This window comes from Pinus tabuliformis, chromosome J (assembly GCF_031772625.1).
Source record: "Pinus tabuliformis cultivar Carrire ecotype Pingquan chromosome J, CPIR1, whole genome shotgun sequence".
Classification (NCBI taxonomy): domain Eukaryota; kingdom Viridiplantae; phylum Streptophyta; class Pinopsida; order Pinales; family Pinaceae; genus Pinus; species Pinus tabuliformis.
This window is the reverse complement of record NC_142295.1, coordinates 1,123,596,865-1,123,616,846: the sequence shown is the minus strand read 5'-3', so window position 1 is coordinate 1,123,616,846 and position 19,982 is coordinate 1,123,596,865. Positions and strand designations below refer to the sequence as shown.

Below are 19,982 nucleotides of genomic sequence, written 5' to 3'. Positions count from 1 at the left end.
AGACCAACATGCATTTTTATTTATGTATTGTAACAAATCCATTTCTCCATTAAGAGGGGATGTTAGAATAATGTAGAAATGGAATTGTCTCGTAATGTGATAGGTTTGTTGAGTTGTCTTCTTAAATCTATGTGAGCTATTAGGTGTTGCTCTAGAAGTAACTATTTGAGTCAAGTGTGTATCTTACATGTTGTTATTTCCATCGAGTCCAGTGATCCCATAGTTATATAATGGGAAAAATTGTGATGTATTTGCAGTGAATAAGTGTGTGTAGGTTTTAATAAAAAGTGTTCTACTGTGTTAAACTCTGTGTTTTCTGATTCTTATTTTAGATTTGGTGCCATTTATCCCATCTCACTAATAAAGTTTGCTAACCCTAAATTAACATACTAAAAAAGTTGGCTGCAATTGGACATTATCCTCCCATCACTATCACCACAAATCTCATATCCTTTATGGAGACACAATCCCATAGGTTTTTTGTCTCCACATGTTTCCACAACAGGTTCACACAGTCGGCCATGGCCAGGGACTTTGCATCCATATGCCTCAACACCTCCACCACAATATCTCCATTGTGGTCAGGATTACTTTTACGACATAGTGATTTGTGATTTATGAATGGATAAGTGTGAGAGTATCAATGGGATGGAAAGAGTAAGTCAAGCATAACATAAAGAAATTCTTGCGATTCTAAGTATAGGTGTAGTGCTCTACCTTAGAACTATCACTCTGTAGTGGTTTGAATGATAATGCAATGCGAGTATATACTAGCACATGGTCCAGAGTTATGTATTTTTTTTTAAATATTTTTTAGCTTTGTTTTCAACCTGCATGTAATATTAAAGACAAAAAAGATAGAGACAATGATTGCAATCCCATTACCAAGAAGTCATTATGTTAAAGGCTCTTTTGCTTTTTGTTGTTTATATGAAGGAAATGTCTAAGATTCGTAGTTTACACTATTTCGAGAATGTAAAGTAATGATAGAAATTATCTTTGGTGTTTTGGAGTTGTTATGCAAATATGTTTTATTTAAATTTAGTGAATAAAGAGATTATCTTTGAAACCATCTTCAATATTATGATGACGGCATTGTTATGTAAACAATTTCTATTTAAACTTAGCAAAAGTAAAACCTTCGTGTACAAGAGAGGCATTGTCATGCAAACGACCTAATTGTGGTAACTTTTAAGCATGACTTTCCCTCAAGTTTTCAAATAAGTTTAAGATTTATGGAACAAGCCAATACCAAAATTGTCTACTACCCTACTCCATGTGCTTGAGGCACACAATATTGTTTCTCAGACTTAAAACCATTGTTTTCACTTTGATTTCTAACAATAGGTTGGAAAAATTAACATCCTTTGCCCTTCATCGGGGATACTTGATAGATTTGGTCAAAATGCTCACATATTTAGATAATAAACTCTCTTTGATTTCTAACAAGAGGTTGGAAAAATTAACATCCTTTGCTCTTCATCGGGGATACTTGATAGATTTGGTCAAAATGCTCACATATTTAGATAATAAACTCTCTTCACCGTTAAGGAAGAATCATTTCCCAACTCCTGAGAATTGCTCTAATTGGTTATAATGTTCATTCATATCTTTGCAATCCGTCTTTCTATTTTTTGCTTACTTGCATTGTTCTTCTCCCTAGCTTCCATATGCTCCTATTTATTTTTACTAGTTGCTCAATACTTCTATAGTTTTTTGAGACATAGTGTGAAGCTAAAATTTTGTGAAGTTCTCGTTTTAAACGGTGTTAAAACATATAATTTAGATTATAATTTATTTTATTTTCCCTAGCTTCCATATGCTCTGATTTTGCTAGTTAATCGATGATTCTTTAGTTTTTTGAGAAACTGTTTGAAGCTAAAATATTGTAAAGTGCTCGTTTTAAACATGTTGAATATATGATCTCTGTTATAATTTTTTTTGTCAATCTAATTGGTTTCGGGTTTAAAGCTCAGAATTAATATAAAACATTTTTTCACTACTATACTGACAATTATATAATTCCAACTTCATATTTGGTAAACTCTCTTTGACAATTATACTGACAATTATATAATTCAACTTCATATTTGGTAAACTCTCTTTGACATTTTGAAATTTTACTGTCATTTTTATCTATATTATAGACTATGGCGACGCATAAGGTTATGCTTGGGATTTCCTTATACATTAAAACTTATTTTCTTCTTATTCTTTTGAAACCCGCTTTATATAAACAGAATTTGGAAAAATAGCATTTTCACACCTATTGCCTCATAGTACATTAGTTTGAAAAATATATATCATAATCCTTGTAACACTGGGCCATGTACTTGCTTCCAAATTTCCAAATTCATTTGAAAAATATGTATCAAACTCAGAATAGTGGGGCCTGCACTTTCTTTTTGGCATAATTGATTTGTAAAATTCATCATATGCGCAAAATGCCTGCGAATTTCAATTTTGTATTTATGATCCATGAGTGGGGTTGGGTATTAATGTCTTTGATCACTGCACGGCTGCGAGGACGAACTGACAACGATGTGAAGAACAAGTGGAATACTGGCCTGAGAAAGAAACTCCGCAAGATGGGTATTGACCGCGCGAATATTTAGCTGATTATGCAGGCAACGTGGCACATTCGGGAAGTGCGGGCGAGATAGCAAAAGCCAGGATCGGCTGCTTCCAGGGTCGGGTATTAATGTCTTTGATCTCTGCGAGGACAAATTGACAACGATGTGAAGAACAACTGGAATACTGGTCTGAGAAAGACACTCTGCAAGATGGGCATTGATCCCGTGAATATTTAGCTGAATATGCAGGCAACGTGGCACATTCGGGAAGTGTGGACCAGATAGCAAAAGCCAGGATCAGCTGCATCATCAGAGACTTGCCTCATAGTACATTAGTTTGAAAAATATATATCATTATCCTGATTCCTGGTAACATTGGGCCGTGTACCTGCTTCCAAATTTCCAAATTAGTTTGAAAAATATGTATCATACTCAGAATAGTGGGGCCTGCCCTTTCTTTTTTCCATAATTGATTGGTAAAATTCATCATATCGCAGAATGCTGCACGGCTGCCAGGACGAACTGACAATGGTGTGGAGAACAACTGGAATACTAGCCTGAGAAAGAAACTCTGCAAGATGGGTATTGACCCAGTGATGCAAAGGCCGTATCACAGATATTTAGCTGATTATGCAGGCAACGTGGCACATTCGGGAAGTGTGGACCATATAGCAAAGGCCGGGATCAGCTGCCTCAGCTGAGACTTGCGCACTGCATACGCAAAATACAGTTAAGGCTATTCGTCGTAAACACCTTCTTAGACGCAAAGTATCCCTTTCTTGGACGCGATCTTCGCGCAGTACCCCTTTCTTGGACGCGATCTTATCGCAGTTGTCGGGGTCGTTGGCGAATATTTTCAATATCCGTATGCCCAACATTGTGATATCTGAGTATTTATATTTATATGTATCTAAAAACTAACCCTGGTAATTACTCAAATGAATTCCAATCTGGTTTCTATCATACAGCAAAGAGGCAATGGATTCCATGGACTCAGAGATGGCCGTCACCCGAATGCGATTCCAGGGTATTTCCACCAATTTATAGCTGATCTCTGCAGCCGCTCTTCGAATCTCCTGCTCGTGAGGTTTCTCCCATTTCAGCGTCTCGATCAACGTTTCCACCGCATCACCCATGGTTCCAATCTTAGTGCAGTTGTCGGGGTCGTTGGCCAAGATTTTCAATATCCATAGACCCAGCACACTGAAATTTGAGTCTGATGGATTTCAATCTGATTGCTATCGTACAACAAAGAGGCAATAGATACCAAGGACTAAGGAATGGCCATCATCCGAATGCGATTCCGGCGTATTTCCACCAATTTGTAGATGATCTCTGCAGCTTGCTATTTGGCTTTGTGATTCTTTCAATATTCCAATTGTGTGACTTTTTGATTTTGTGTACAACAAATTTTCACAGTCGGGCACGACGAGCTGCCAAACCTGGTTTTGGGCAATGAAAATGTGTCCTACTGTCTGCTATTCGCTTTGTGACAGTCATCTATAATCGACGACAATATTGTGCACGACGAGCTGCCAAACCTGGTTTCAGGCAATGAAAATTTGTCCTACTGTCTGCTATTTTCTTTCTGACAGCCATCTACAATCGACGACAGTATTGGGCACGACGAGCTGCCAAACCTGGTTTCAGGCAATGAAAATTTGTCCTACTGTCTGATATTCGCTTTCTGACAGTCATCTATAATCGACGACAGTATTGGGCACGACGAGCTGCCAAACCTGGTTTCAGGCAATGAAAATTTGTCCTACTGTCTGCTATTCTCTTTCTGACAGTCATCTACAATCGACGACAGTATTGGGCACAACGAGCTGCCAAACCTGGTTTCAGGCAATGAAAATTTGTCCTATTGTCTGCTATTCGCTTTCTCACAGTCATCTATAATCGACGACAGTATTGGGCACGACGAGCTGCAATGAAAATTTGTCCTACTATCTGCTATCCGCTTTGTGACAGGCCCAATACCAATTGTGCGACTCTTTCAAGTTTGTCCATTTAAGTTTTGTTTCACGTCGGCAATGTAATACGATTTTGTGGACCAATGAATCGGGGCCATGCACTGCAGTACGTAGGGAAACAATTATTCTCTGTTTTTATTAATGATTATTTCACAATGGAAAACAATGCAGTACGTAGTGAAACAATTATTACTTCTCTGTTTATATGTATTGATTATTTCACAATGGAAAAAAATGGAAATTTTAGTGGGGTTTTGAAAATATCAGGCAGGCATTTTTGGAAATCTGGTTTATAGATGTTATTTTTTAAAATTTTAGATGATGAGGGATTTTTGATGGTGTTTAATCTATTTTCACCATCAAAACATGATTCAAGTATTGTTACTATCAATTTTTTTGAAAAAAATACTAAGATTCCAAAATGATTACTATTAGATAATTTCCATAGTTACCAAATTCCAATTTCCATCCAAAATGTCTAATAAATAAATATATATTTAAAAAATCACCCTTCTAAACTTATTTATGTAAAATCTGTCAAATAAATAATAACCACTTTCACAGATTTTATTTTTCCTATTTTTTTTAGCTTTCCAACGCTACAAAACCAAATAAAATTAAAAAATAATTATTTTCCAATTTACACATTTTTCGAAACTAGCACTAACCCCTGACTCCCTTCAAATTTTCTATTATATACCTGACTTATGCGTTTTCATTCCAAAAGTCTAAACGTAAAAAGTAATGCACAACCTCGATATCATTTTATGTCAAATTCCCAACTTATTGCTTTCTAGCACTGTTTTATGTCAAATTCCTAACTTATTCCTTCCCAGAACTGTTTGTAAACATTGGTTATCCACGTACAAGATTAAGACCTAAACTTAGTGAATATTACTGGTATTTAAAAAACATATTATACATCTCAACCAAAGTATATGTTAAATATAAATATATATTTAACTTATATGTGTTAAATATATGATATAGATTCATTTTAACCACCGATTAAGAGCACGTTGAGAAAGATTGAATTTAATGAGTTTGAAATATTTTATTATTATATTATATATTTTTTAATTAATATATTTTTAAATGCATATAAATATTATTTAATTTTGTATATTGAATTTTTTTTGTTATTAATTGTTATTGTAATTTTAATTATTTAATTTTTGGGTATTTTAATATTTTGTTATGGTTAATATTATTATTTTATTTATTTTTCATAATATTGATATTGAAATAAATTACATAATAGGTGATAATATAGAGTTGGATTACACTTTTTTTTGCAAGAGAGGACGCATTTAGGTGGAAAAAAAGATGGATTGATTGAGCAATTTAAGCACTTGATCGAATACTAAAAAAATAGCTCAATTGAGGGTTACAAGCAAACCCGCAATCGAAATATAGGGCTCGATTGAGCTATTTTTCCCTATTAAATTGTGTGTCTGTGGTATGTTTGCATTATTTGTACAGACTGTGGGACATTTTAGAGCTCAACCGAGAGTGTTTAGGTAGCTCAATCGAGAGTATTGGAGCTCGATCGGGCAATTGGAACATGGAGCATTCAAATGAATCTAACTGGTCATTGAAGTAACTAAGCATGGAGTAACTACTCATGAAGTTTTAATCAAAATCCCAAGGCACAGATCTACACTACTGCATTGTGGACATTATTTCACAATTTAAAACAAAAATTTCAGACATGCAAGAAGAAATGACACACATGCAACAAATATTTTTATCCAGGGAAAACAATATGCTAAAAACCCCAATTCCTCTTGCATTAATCAAATGAAATAGATATGTATTACAATTGTTTTGCTCAATTGAGCTCACCTTGCAAGTGTATAACCTATCTCTCTGCTCATTGAAGGCCTCTGACCCAGACTTTGTCAAATTTTCCTCCAGCTTGAGCTCAGATTTCTTTGCGTTGTTCCTTGAGAAACTAGCCCCAATTATTTAGGAAAATCCCTCAATTAAATTGTGAAATTCCTTTAGGTTGATCATCTCACTGCATGCAACACCTATACACTCAAAACTAGTCTACAACTGATGTCACATTGCCTTGGTATCTCCACCTTGATTGGGTAACTTGAATTCTATGCATGCATTATCTATTTTGGGTTGATTGATTAGTTAGTTCAATGATCATTGAGCTTGACTGAAGTCCCACTGCTTAACTGACCTTCCAGTGGCTCCTCCAAAAGTTGGAACTAGTTTAATTAAAAACAACTTGATATGATTGACTTTGATTGCTACAACTTAGCAATCACACATGCAGAATTGAACTCTAATTCCTCCAAATTGAATTTACTGAGTAAAATAGGTGACACAAACCATGTCACACAAGCTAACATCATCTAAGTTGTCTACTGATGTGGAAATTTGAATGTTCTCAATTTAATCAAGGCAAAATCAAATTGAGAATTTCTTGCTGCATTTTTCAACACTCCTTCTCAGTAAGAAAGGGATTATTCACCACCCATATCCCGCACTTGTGGAACTCAAACTTCCCTCTTGACAAGGCCTTTGTCAAAATATTAGCATGTTGTTCCTTTGTCAAAATGTACTGCAACAACATTGTACGCCTCTGCACATAGTCCCGTAAATGGTGGTACCATATAACTTTATGCTTGGATTGATTGTGAAAAATAGGATTTTTAGATAGCTTGATGCAACTCTGATTATCATAGTAGATCACAGTTGGATCCATCATCTGACCAAACAATCCATCAAGTATCTTTCTCATCTACTATGATAAGATTTTGGCTTCAGTATCAAGTTTCGGTGTCAATAAGATTTTGGCTTGAGTATTAAATAACGTGTTCATTTCCATCATCATCATCTTGAACTAATACCATGGCAATAGTACTGTCGGTTGCGGCCAAGTATAATAAATAATTGCGGTGGTAATTAGTGGGATGCATTAAAGGAGCACTAATGAGGGTGTTCTTTAATGCATCGAAAGATCTTTGAGCGATTTCATCCCAAATAAATGGGATCGATTTATTTAGCAAATGAGTAAATCCCTGATAAGTTCAACATAATTAGGTACAAAACGACGAAGGAAATTAGCTTTCCCTTGCAAGATCTGAAATTGGTGTAAATATGATGGAGGGCGTAAATTCACAATGGCCTCTACTTTGAGGGGTTCAATCCAAATGCCTTCTTTAGATACAAAAAACCTAAGAGACGACTAGATTCGACGCAAAAGACACACTTATGTGAATTTAAACGAATATTGTAGTGTCTACATTGAAGAAAAATCGCTCGAAGGTGGTTAGGATGGTCATAATGCTTAGCAGAATGTGTTGGTAAGTCATAAAGATACGCTTGAACGATGTGTTTAATGTCATGAAAAGCATAAGACATCGCTTGTTGGAAGGTAGCACCAGTGTTTTTCAAACCAAAAGGAAGTTTTTTATAAGCAAAGGTTCCCCACGGACAGATAAAAGAAGTTTTATGATGATTGACGGGAAAAATGTTAATCTCGTTGTAGCTAGAAAAACCATCCATAAAATAAAAAATCTCTCTCCCAGCACACTCATCAATCATTTGTTCTATAAAAGGAGTTGGACAATTATCTTTTGAACATGCCCGATTGACATCACGGTAATCAACACAAACACAAATATTCCCTTGTTTTTTAGTCACAGGAACAATATTCGAAACCCAATTTGTCAATGGAATAGGATAAATGAAACCAGCCTTAAGAAGTTTTTCAACTTCTCCCTTTATAGTGGCTGCCTTTCTAGGCTGCACTGGGCAAAGACGCTGATGAATAGGATTTTCATTTAGATAAGTAGTCATTTTTTACACAACTATACTCTGACTATGCTACGAATTTATTCATATGAATAATAAAAGGTATCATGTAATTCCTTGAAAAGGGCAGGGTAAATATTGATCTCATTTCGAGAAAAAGAAACCCCGACATGGATTTTTTTCAACAATTCCTTATTTCATAGAAATTTCGATGGGCATCGTAGCAGTAATGTTCCCCATGTTTCCTTCAGACAAAACTTCATGCACCAAAATAGATGGTTGAATTGCATGAGGCAGTGCATCGGAAACAAAGGTTTCTAAACATGATGAAATCTCTCCAAGAATCGAGAGAAACGAGGAATGATGATGGGCATCATGTCAAGGAGTTTCTTCAAGAGACATAACCTTGGTGATACTCTTGTCAGTTGGAAATGTCTTGTTCAAGGGATCTGGAGAATCCAAAGAACCAAGTCAATAGGATTGTGAATACACTTCTAGATGCATACTAAGATTAGATTTAATTTCAGAGGTGGCTGATGAAGCCAAAACAATAGCTTTATAGGATTGTTCTGCTAGGCTGAGCATCATCACATCGCCAAAAGAATCAACTTGGTGGGGATGAGGAATGATCCAAGGGTCATGTGAAGTTGAGATCATGTTAACGGAATCAACATTTGGAGGTGGGAGGTAAAATGTTCCCATAAGAGGAGAGTCTTTAAAAAGACCCACCCCAACACTCTCATAAGGGATGCCAATGTTTTCCACATATGGAACATTTCCATTTGAAGAGCTAGAAGAGAAAAAGGCTAACTCATCAACGATGAATATTTTCCCCTCATGAGGAAAGAAAAGTACACAAAACAACACAGAAACCACGCAAAACATAGCATGATTCCAACTCCAACCAAGTAGACGGTTATAATCCAAGTTAGCATCAATGACTTTTACTTCTAGATTAATAGTAACGTATGGACGAGATCCTCTACCATGGAAGGTTTCTAAGGTGTTAGGAGACTGGTTGAGAGGCAAAGAGCCAATAGATTTCTAGCATGAGATAGACATGATGCAGGTGGAAGCATCCTCATCAACAACAGTCCTATGAATCATCTTCCCTTTGATAATGACTTGGATTACAAAGGAAAGTTGATGTGGAAGCCATGGAACATGATTTTCCAAGTCAACGGTAATAAGACTCAAATCAGTAGGGTCAATTCCTCCTATAACGGATAGTAATGCTTTCCGTTGCGATGGAAAACTCTGGAGAACTTCCAAGGTTGACATCATTGAATGCCCTTGAGCTAAATCTTCAACAATATTATAATATTGAGAACCTCGTGCATTTGGATTGTATGATGATTTCCTAAGGGAACCTTAGAAGGTGGTCATATAAAAAAGTCATTAATGGGTCTATCAATATGAATAGGACTAGAATTGGGTGGAGTAGAAGTGGATGGTGTCTCGGTAACTTCTTTCTCCACCACCTATTTGGGAGGAGTCGAATAGTATTTTGGCCTAGTGGCAACATAAATAGGTGTCGTTCCACTCATATAAAACTGAGAGCTCGAAGATGTAGAATATTGTGGTTGCTCTACCAATTGGGTTCGTTGTGATGGAAAAGGTTCTTTTAATATAGCCGGTGTCCCTTGGGTGCCTTTTAACAAATGACTGACTTTAGCACGACGGGGAAAATGCTTGGTATAGTGATCTTCACCACAAATGAGGCAAGTATATTTGGGCTTACGTTTAGATGCATCATCAGCAGATGATTTCAGAGGATCCTCTTTCGGGGTATCAGATTTGATGTTTCCTTTACCTTTATTTTTACCTTTTGAGGTTTTGGTTTCCATAGTAGATTGAACAGCATTAACCTCAGAGGTTTTACTGGGATTTTGAGAGGGATATGAAGGAGTTTGATATTTCCCCCACTAAGAGGTATTTTGAACATACAAGGGTGGATTTCCCCCCACAAAGGTGGGTTTTTACCAGGTTAAGGTTGATACTAACCCATCATAGGCTTCTAAGAACCATAAGGTGGATAAATAGCTCACGAAGAGTATGGAGTATAAGGTTGTCATTGCAACGGTTGACCATGGTGGTAAAATTGTCGAGCCTGCTACTGCAGGGGTTGACGTAATTGTTGTAAGGGTTGGCCTTGTTGGTACAAGGGTTAGTTTTGCTGCTACAAGGAATGACCTTGCTACTGCAATGGATATTGATAAGGCCCTCGTTGTACATAAGGTTTATGTTGTTGGAAAGTTCCTTGCGGAATTTGTTGGGCTCCATGTTGGTACTGATAAGTTCTAGTTTGAAATTGACCAGATGTCCCAAATAAGGAATTTGGACCAGACTGCATTTAGGGTCCTTCTTTTTTATTAAAAGGTGAACTTTGATGCTGTTGTGAGCCATACAGAGGGTATGGTTGTTGGTAGGGTATCTGGGTCGAAAGATGTTGTTCATATGGGATTTGGCATGATCCAGATCGAATAAATGATCCACTAAGATAAGGTAAACTTCCAATAGTTTGAATAACTTTGGTAGCATGAGTTTGAGATCCATTCACATAAGTTCCACCCGGAACAGGAGGTGTATATGGAGGAGGTGGTTGTTTCCCCCCATGGAGTGGGATAGGTGGTGGCACATATTGTCCACTTAATGAAGGACCTGAGGAACATATAGGGACATTAATTGTCCCAATCGTAATTGTTGGTTGTAGAGGAACTGAAGAAACTATAATTTGTACAGGAATTTGAGAGGCCAAGCTTGAAAAAAATGGACCATAAGTAGGCATAGCGCCCGATGACCAAATGGGATTATGATAAAGTGAAGATGCACTTGGAGTACCTGAAACCAATTGAGCCAAAGAGGTGTAACCTAGTTGAAACAAAGGTTCACTACTTTTAGGTGGTGGTGGAGGTGGCATACTTCCCACATACAGAAAGCCTTCAGGTGGAAAGTTATATTTAGATTCATTGCCAACACCAAGAGTGTGAGTGGTTGAGACTTTTGGAGGAGGATCTCGAGGAGAGGTTGGAATCTCACCTTCTGATGCCATAGGTGGAAACAGTTCATGAGGAGGAATCCATGATGTACTAGGAGAATGTTCCAAAGGTATGTTGGGGTTATCAAACAGACTATATGGCCATTGAGTAGATATGACCAATGGTTCAAAAAGTGATTCAAAGGGAATAATAAATATCTCAATGGAACCTCGAGAGCTTCTAGATCAGATTCGTGAGATGATGACTCTCGAGGTGGAGGATGTGAATCAAGGGGTTGAATACTTAGGATAATTCCAAGTTCAAAACCTTGGGCTTCAACTGACTATGAAATATCAGGATGGAATCCTTGTGGTGACCCTTCAATGTTAGATGGTGAAGGGGATATGTAAGGCGAACCCGGTGGTTCAGCCACGATGACCTTCTCTCAAAAATAATAGGAGGTGGTTTATTTGAGCTTACAATTAAAATTTACTATTAATTAGGCAATGTGAGGCCAAGGATAACTGCATAGGTAAGTCATGTTATCATGGGCAGTTAAATTTTAGAACTTAAAAACAAGAAATAAATAAAAAAGGGTGTACTAGGCAAGAGGGTTTACCAAGTATCCATGAATCGCAATATACACCTTAGCCGAAACCAAGGACTTAACATATGATGACCAATCTCCCCGAATAATGTGTTCGGTGTATCACATTTACAACGCGGCTAACTTGGTTACCTGTGGCTAAAGGATAACAACCTAGTGGGCTCTCCCAATATATACACGCCGGTTTGGGGAGCACAACTCCGTGTTAGCATTGTCTAATGCATAACCATTCGATGAGAGAGTTCCCATATACTTTCCATATGTGGAGTGCCTCCAATATACCTGAGAGTACTGGAGAACGATCCTATATACTTCCGTATGTGAAACATGATTTCACCCCCAGGATACAATGCAGGAAGTTAACGACAACTGCTAGGTTTATAGATTATTGAACATGTCTCTAGCCTAGACCTCTAAATGTTTGTGTTAAGCTCCAAATGATCCTTAGGTTAATTGAGTAAATTTTAACATTGTTCTTGAATTATGTTCCAATTTTTTGGCTCAAACGATGTCACCTAAATCCTAAAATGAAACTATATGGGAAAAGGAAACTTTTCACTTCAATAAAATCTAAACTAACAAGGGAAGAGAATTCAATCAATTAATGAATCAAACAAGAGAATGCATCAAAGAACATGCCTCCACTAACTTTTCTTTCCAAATGCAATATGAAAAAAGAAAAAAAAATCTTCACTATCTTATATGAAATCTATCGAAAGAAAAATGATGTTTACTTCACTAAGATGCACTTTATATAAATTATGTTCTCTTTGATTTTCGAATGCTCTAATGCAATCAAATATTCAACTAAATAAGAAATGAATATTGATTCAAATGCTTCTAATGCTTCTAATGCACCAATCAAAGCAACACCAACTCAAATCAAAAAGCACTTAAATTAAAATGTCTTTCACTTTTCTCTTTTGAATGAATAAACAAAGCACCCTTTTCAACTTGTAAACTAAACAACATCATCTATGTTCGATAAATAATAAAGAGGAATTTTCAAGTGCAAGATGACCTAATGCAATCAAAAAACAAATTTGCAAAAGACAAGCCAAAACTAATGCAAATTGACATTTTGAATGATTTTAATAGATAACTAGGTCTAATCAATCAACAAACTAGAAGCTTAGTGACACTTATGAGTAGCAAGTGACAATCAAATGACCTAAAAACCCTAGAATCAATCCAATTTCACTATAAACTCTTGAAATCCCAAAAGAAAAAAAAATTGGCTAATCAAATAAGATTTTCAAACAAAACACCAATAAATCCAAACACAATGGACAAGAAAAAGGACCTTAGGGGCTAAGGCACACTAGATTATGATAGATAAACCCTAATTTTCACCAATCTCTAAGATTGTCATGGCTATAATGGCCAAACTCGTGCTGAACATGGTTTCAACATGACTGTTTTAAATGAAAGCGCACTGAAAACGTGATTGTCTGATTCAAAAACACGTTGCGTGAGGAATATGGAAAAAACAAAAAAAAATCAACGAACACTCTAGACTCAACACTCTAAGGTACTAATTAGTGATTGTGTAGACCTATATAGGCTCAAACTAACTGTGAACTCAATGGTTGGTCAAACTGATCAAGGGATTAGATCGAAAAAGAGATTGAAGAGGTTATAGCATTCCCCAGTGGAGTCACCATTTTGTTGTGAAGGAAAATGTCTTCTATGGACAGAGGCGATCTCTCTAGTCGAATGAGTGGGTCTAGCAACAAACTAAACAAACTAACATACACTTTCCTGGCTTATGTTTAGAAAATGTAGACAGAGAGTGACCTACTTCACTTTGATGCTAATCGCTCAATCCTTTGGAGATGAATTTGATTCCTTCGCTTCTAGGCTCGCTCCTTACTTGTTCTTCATGTATGAGTACCTGCAAGAAAGATCAAAGAGAAATACAAGGTACAAGAGCATATATGGCATACATCAAACATAAAATACTTAATAGATGAAGGAGTATTAAGCTAAAATCATAAACATTTACACAATTATGGAAAGTGAACATCATATGTATATATTAATAAGATAAAAAGGGAAGAATACAACCTATGCCTTGATGTTGCAGACCTCCTTTTGGTGGATGTCCAAGTCCAAGTAAAGACCCTTCAAGCACTCCTTCTCCAAGTTAGAATGGGTAGCACTTGCACATAATCGTAATATAGGAATGCAGGAAATCAATGCCAAACCAATTGGGGATGGAATGGATTTGATTTATAGGAAGGGAGAGGGAGTTAGCGACCATAAAAGAGGGAGGAAGGTCCAAATCTCAAGGGGAAGGACCATAATGATAAGATCAAGAGCTCCAAATGGGAGAGCTCGGCCATATCTACAAAAACTAATATCCAGCTCATCGTTCTCGAAGTTTCTAGCATATGAAGCTTCTCCCCCATTTTGGGAAAACCTGCAAGAGGAGGTTCAGTGTAGGTTTTCATATCAAAACCCACGTTGGCAATGCTAGGGGAAACTAGTGCAACATGCCATCAGCACAAGTAGGCAGTAGAGCAAAGAGCGTTGTCCTTAAAAATTAGGGTTTTAGCTAACCTTCCTCAGAATCGACTCAGGGTAGTTTTCCTTTGGTTCTTCAGAGATGTTTTTGTGTGTTTATCATGATGGATATACTTCATAGTTGTCAATATTTTGGCACTTCAAGATATGGAACAGTAAGTGAACATGAGTTGTGACAAAATACTGTGTAAAACTTTCGAATATAAAATTTTCTATGGCCTTCAAGTTTTTGATATCATACAATCTAATTTGCATAGGAAGAGCAGGACAATGTGTTTTCTTCTTCCTTTGCAAAGATGCTGAAAAACCTGTAGAGATATGTTACAAAACTTCTTTAATGATAGCTTATCGGTGGCATACCTCGGTAAAATATGGGGAGAATTCTGTCTACCGAACACCTTGAGGAAAGTGCCATCCGGTGAGGCAAACTAATCTACTATCTATCGTACTACTTCTATTACCCCATGTGACATGCAAGGTGTCTCTTCCTCAAATATCATCTTATACAATGGAATGAGGAGGTGATGATTTAGCTTCTCCATTACCCCTTTATGCCTGCACTCTGAAAGCATCTTGCAATAAACATACTCAACAGGCTCCCGTGGTATCAAAGTCTAATTCATGCCAGGGAATGTATTATGTGCGTAGATTGCATCTAGTAGATATGCTAACAAGGAAAATACATATTTCCTGCCCTTGGGAGCAATAAGGGAATTAGATACATGGATATGTAACTGTTGAGTCAACAAATCTGACCAGTTTAATGGTTTACCTTCGTTCGCAATCTGGTCCAATAAGAAAGACCACCCCTTAGGAAAGGTCTCAGTGCTCTGTTGACCCTAGATTCCACAACATAGGATTATCAATAGCTGATAGGGCCTCTTGAGAGATACTTTCTTGTAAATGTTTGTGGGTGTCTTACAAAAATTTACTGGCTCCTTCACCCATTGTTGTAGTGTTTTCTTCTCAAATATGTATGAGAAGAACCCACTTAGGATTATGGATGGAAAACAACCTCAACAATATAAATGGTCGCTAAACGTAGATCTGCAACAACTGCTAGAAATGAAACCTACCAAAGTCTTGATCTAGGCCACAATCATAGTTAAACATCAAAAATAAATAGTAATAACTCCAACCGTCCAATGGAAACCAAATATACAAAGAATATTTTTATCATAACACTTATGAAGGGAACAAATAAATGTTACTAGTCCCCCTCTATGGGATGGGTTCTTGGCTATCCTCAAACGTCTTCAGCTTGTGTACAGTGTCTCTCCTCTATAATGTGTAAACCCAACAAAAGTATGATGTGCGATAATGAAAATAATCAAAGTTACAATAGTAAGTGCAATAATGAAAATAATCAAAAGTAAATAATGAGTGGAAAACCCTCCTATTTATAACAAAATACTGAGTTATCCTTGAATAATGAACAATAATAAAATATTATTAACCCCATTCTTGGAATAACCACTTGGAATATTTTATTATATTTGGTTAGGAGGGAAAAGGTATTTAAACTTTTATTTAGAAATAATAAATAAATAGATGATTTATTTATCATCTCAAGGAATTGGCTAAGGAATAATAAATAAATAAGGATTTATTTAATTATTCCTAAGGGATTTATTCAAATTTGAAAAAGAATAATAATTAATTAGTGATTAATTAATTATTCTTAGAGAAAGATATGATAATTAATGATTTATCTATTTATTTTTCATGATTGGGTTAACTATGACAAGGAATAATATTTGAACAATGGTTTATTTAATTATTCCTAGAAGAAAATAAAATAAATAGTTATTTATTTAATTATTCTTCATGGGTTTAACTATAAATTACTTAACAAAGGTGGTTTATTAAGTAATTTCTCACAGTGAAAGCAATTTTACTATGGTAAAATTGGCTTTACATGGTGTACTTCAATCCATCTAATAAATTAGGCTAGATGATAAATTTTTTGGTGATAACACCCATCCTTTAACAATCTCCTTGGTGCTCAAGTAGTTGGTTTTCACATAAAAGTATGAATCCATGAGTAATTGTGGCTCCGAAAATGGTCCATGATATCAGAGTCTATTGCTAGAAAAGAAGCAAGCCTTCATCCGCTAGTACTATTAAGAGTCACAGTGTTTGGATCCATGTGAGACAGTATCTAGCTAATAACATTTGCACATGGGAATGCTGGGTACATACATGAAACCATTGAAAATAGCAACAAGAAATGTTAAAAATAGAATCCAAAATATTCCAATTTTAATTTTTCCTTGAATTAAAATTGTGAATTAAATTCGAATTTAATCTCACCAGCTGCTTGGAATTAATTAATTAATTCTTTATGAATTAATTAGTTGGAGAAATTCAAGTTAGAAGTCTTTCTGAAGTCATGCAACAATTATCCCTTAAATTAAGGAGATAAGATTGAGTTATATTTGAGTTGTAATTAGTTAGCTCAGTTTACTGAATTAGTTCCAAACTCTTTGAGGAACTAATTGTGAGTTATCAGTCAGTTGATGCATGCATGCACTCAACCAGTGTACTCCAGATAACTAAAGATTTCCTCATCAGAAACTCATGCATGTCTATTCTAGAAAAGACCCAATTGAGCTAAATGTGAAGGACAATATACTATTAGCTGCATGTGTTTTCCTATAAAGGAAACCAATGCATGCAGTCAAGGTAAGGTTCCTTGAGGATTGCACAGTTCTGACAGTGCGTTAGAGCAGTGTGTGAGAGTAGTGTTACATTGGGCGAAGATGATCATCCCATAAGTAACTGTGCAAGGAAATAGGAGCTTGGAGGGCAGAGGAGAAGGCCTGTGAGAAGCTTTAATTTCCTGTGAGCATCCAGGAGGATTTTACTGAGAGCTGGCTAGTTGTGAGAGATAAGGCTTTGTATAATTCTGATGTATTTCCACCTTGTATGATAATATAGATAGTGGGGTTTTTAGCCAAGGCTTTCCCCTAACTATTTCTGTGTTTCATGTGTATTGATTCTTCTTCTTCTGGTTATATGTGTTCAGCTTGATCTTTCTTAATCTTTAAGTTTCCACAAATTGATAGTAGAAGTAGATTATAGTATTTTTCTTTGGTATATTGCATTATCGGGTTAATCTACAGTCAGATTTTCTACATGATATTAGAGCTAGATTTATAGAGAATTTGCAAGAAATTCTACATGGTATCAGAGCCAAGTTTATTGGAGTTATGAACAGTATACTGAGAAGATAATTCAAAGTTTGAATTTCGGGGTTGTAGTTGCAAATCGAATTCATATCTTACTTCAATTGAGATGGGACATTATGCTACTAATTTCCCATCGAAGAAGTCCATGAAGGATCCTTGGAAGGATCGGAAGGTGAGGCATTAGCCTCTCAGTTCGTAATGGACTTTACCCTCATCACATTCATGGTGTCATCGATGATGGGTTGTGTTTGGTATCTTGACAGTGAAGCCTCATTCCACATGACTGGAAATAAAAGTTTATTCAATACCTTGGAGGAGAAAGACCTCAAGATGCACATAGAGATGGGTGACGACGAAAGGTTTAGTGTTTCAGGAGTGGGCACTGTTGCTTTTTAGAGGGAGCATGGAGCTTTTATCACCTTGACAGATGTGAAGTATGTGCCTGGACTGAAGAAGAACTTGGTATCATTTGAGATGTTGGAGGACAAAGGCTACGATGTTGTCTTTAGCAAGGGAAAAGTTTTCCTTAGACACATCACCACGAGTCATGTGAAACAGATCGGTTCACAAGTCAAGAACCTATATGCTCTTGAGGTTCATGATGCATGCAGAGCCTTAAGGAGCAAGGAAAATGTTAGAGACTTGGTGGATGAGAGGGAGAGTAACTTACCTCTCAACATGCATTCCCAGAAGAAGTCTTAGACAATTGTGGAGGAGCCACAATTGGAGAAGTGAGCAGAGGGATCACATTCAGCCATACCTCCAGGTGTGAGGTGGGGCGATGTGAAGTGATAGTCTCAAGAAGGCTGAAATTGGGCAGGTTCCATTGATAGGTTTTATCTCATGGATCGTACCTTGCTACGGGAGTACATAGTAGCGGGAGGAATCAGTGGGATTGATGTAGTCAGAGATCAAAGTGACAGAAACTAGAGCAGCCAGATACTGAAGAGTGCAGAGAAGGATTGACAACATTGTAGAAAGGCAGAGTCAATAGAAATGCAAAGTTTTCAGTCAATGAAGGCAATAGTAGTCCGAGACTTTGATGACAGATGCATCATACTGATTCAGGTTGCATTTATAAAATTCCAAAGGTTCACGATTGGGATCGAGTTGAATTCCTTTCTTGTTGAGAGGAATTGTTGAAAATAGCAACAAGAAATGTTAAAAACAAAATCTAGAACATTCCAATTTTAATTTTTCCTTGAATTAAAATTTTGAATTAAATTCGAATTTAGTCTCACTAGCTACTTGCAATTAATTAATTAATTCATTATGGATTAATTAGTTGGAGAAATTCAAGCTAGAAGTCTTTCTGAAGTCATGCAACAGTTATCCCTTAAATTAAGGAGATAAGATTGACTTATATTTGACTTATAATTAGTTAGCACAGTTTACTAAGTTAAGTCTAGTTAAATTAGTTCTAAATTGTTTGAGGAAATAATTTTGAGTTATCAGTTAGTTGTATGCATGCATGCACTCAACCAGTGTACTCTAGATAACTGAAGATTTCCTCATCAGAAACTCATACATATCTATTCTGAGAAAGACACAGTTGAGCTAAATGTCAAGGATAGTGTACTATCAGTTGCATGTGTTTTCCTATAAAGGAAACCAATGCATGAAGTTAAGGTAAGGTTCCTTGGGGATTGTGCAGTTTTGACAGTGTGTTAGAGAAGTGTGTGAGAGTAGTGTTAAACTGGGTGAAGGTGATCATCCCAGAGGTAACTACGCAAGGAAATAGAAGCTTGGATGGTAGACGAGCAGGCTTGTGAGAAGCTTTGATTGCTTGTGAGCATCCAGGAGGATTGAACTAAGAGCTGGCTAGCTATGACAGCTAAGGCTTTGTATAATTATGATGAATTTACACCTTGTATGATAATACAGATAGTGGGGTTTTCAACTGAAGCTTTCCCCTGAGTATTTTCTGTGTTTCATGTGTATTGATTCTTCTTCTTCTGGTTATATGTGTTCAGCTCGATCTTGCTCAATCTTTAAGCTTCCACAAATTGATAGTAGAAGTAGATTATAGTATTTGGCTTTGGTATATTGCATTATCAGGTTAATCTACAGTCAGATTTTCTACATGATCTTAGAGCTAGATTTGTAGAGAATTTGCAAGAAATTATATAGCAACCCTTTGTAACCTCAACTTTTGGACATTGACATACACATATCAGTCTTATAGATCTTCTTTGAAGGTTCTTGCTTAGAAAAAATCATTCACCTTTTTCCATATAATATATGATTCCTCTTCCACAAACAATTGAGTCTCTGAGTAAACTGGTGTACTCTCAACTACCTCCCCTGTTATGCTCTCTGTGGTATCCTTTGAAGCAGTTTTCTAGGGTGGCATGATA

The 19,982-nt window shown here is 36.3% G+C and overlaps 1 protein-coding gene across 1 annotated transcript; it reads left to right on the top strand.

The window, feature by feature from the left end:
* Positions 1-2,444: 2,444 nt before the first annotated feature.
* On the top strand, positions 2,445-3,274 carry LOC149231019 (uncharacterized). The gene is made up of 3 exons (XM_089381515.1): positions 2,445-2,592; positions 2,628-2,695; positions 3,071-3,274. Exons 1-3 carry the CDS (start codon positions 2,445-2,447, stop codon positions 3,272-3,274), a joined length of 420 nt encoding a protein of 139 aa, XP_089237641.1.
* The last annotated feature ends 16,708 nt before the right edge of the window (positions 3,275-19,982 follow it).

Coding starts and splice junctions, on each gene's coding strand:
- LOC149231019 (XM_089381515.1), top strand. CDS start 2,445: ATGCCTGCGAATTTCAATTTTGTATTTATGATCCATGAGTGGGGTTGG. Junction 2,593..2,627: donor AAAGAAACTCCGCAAGATGG/GTATTGACCGCG, acceptor CTGATTATGCAG/GCAACGTGGCACATTCGGGA. Junction 2,696..3,070: donor TCGGCTGCTTCCAGGGTCGG/GTATTAATGTCT, acceptor ATCATATCGCAG/AATGCTGCACGGCTGCCAGG.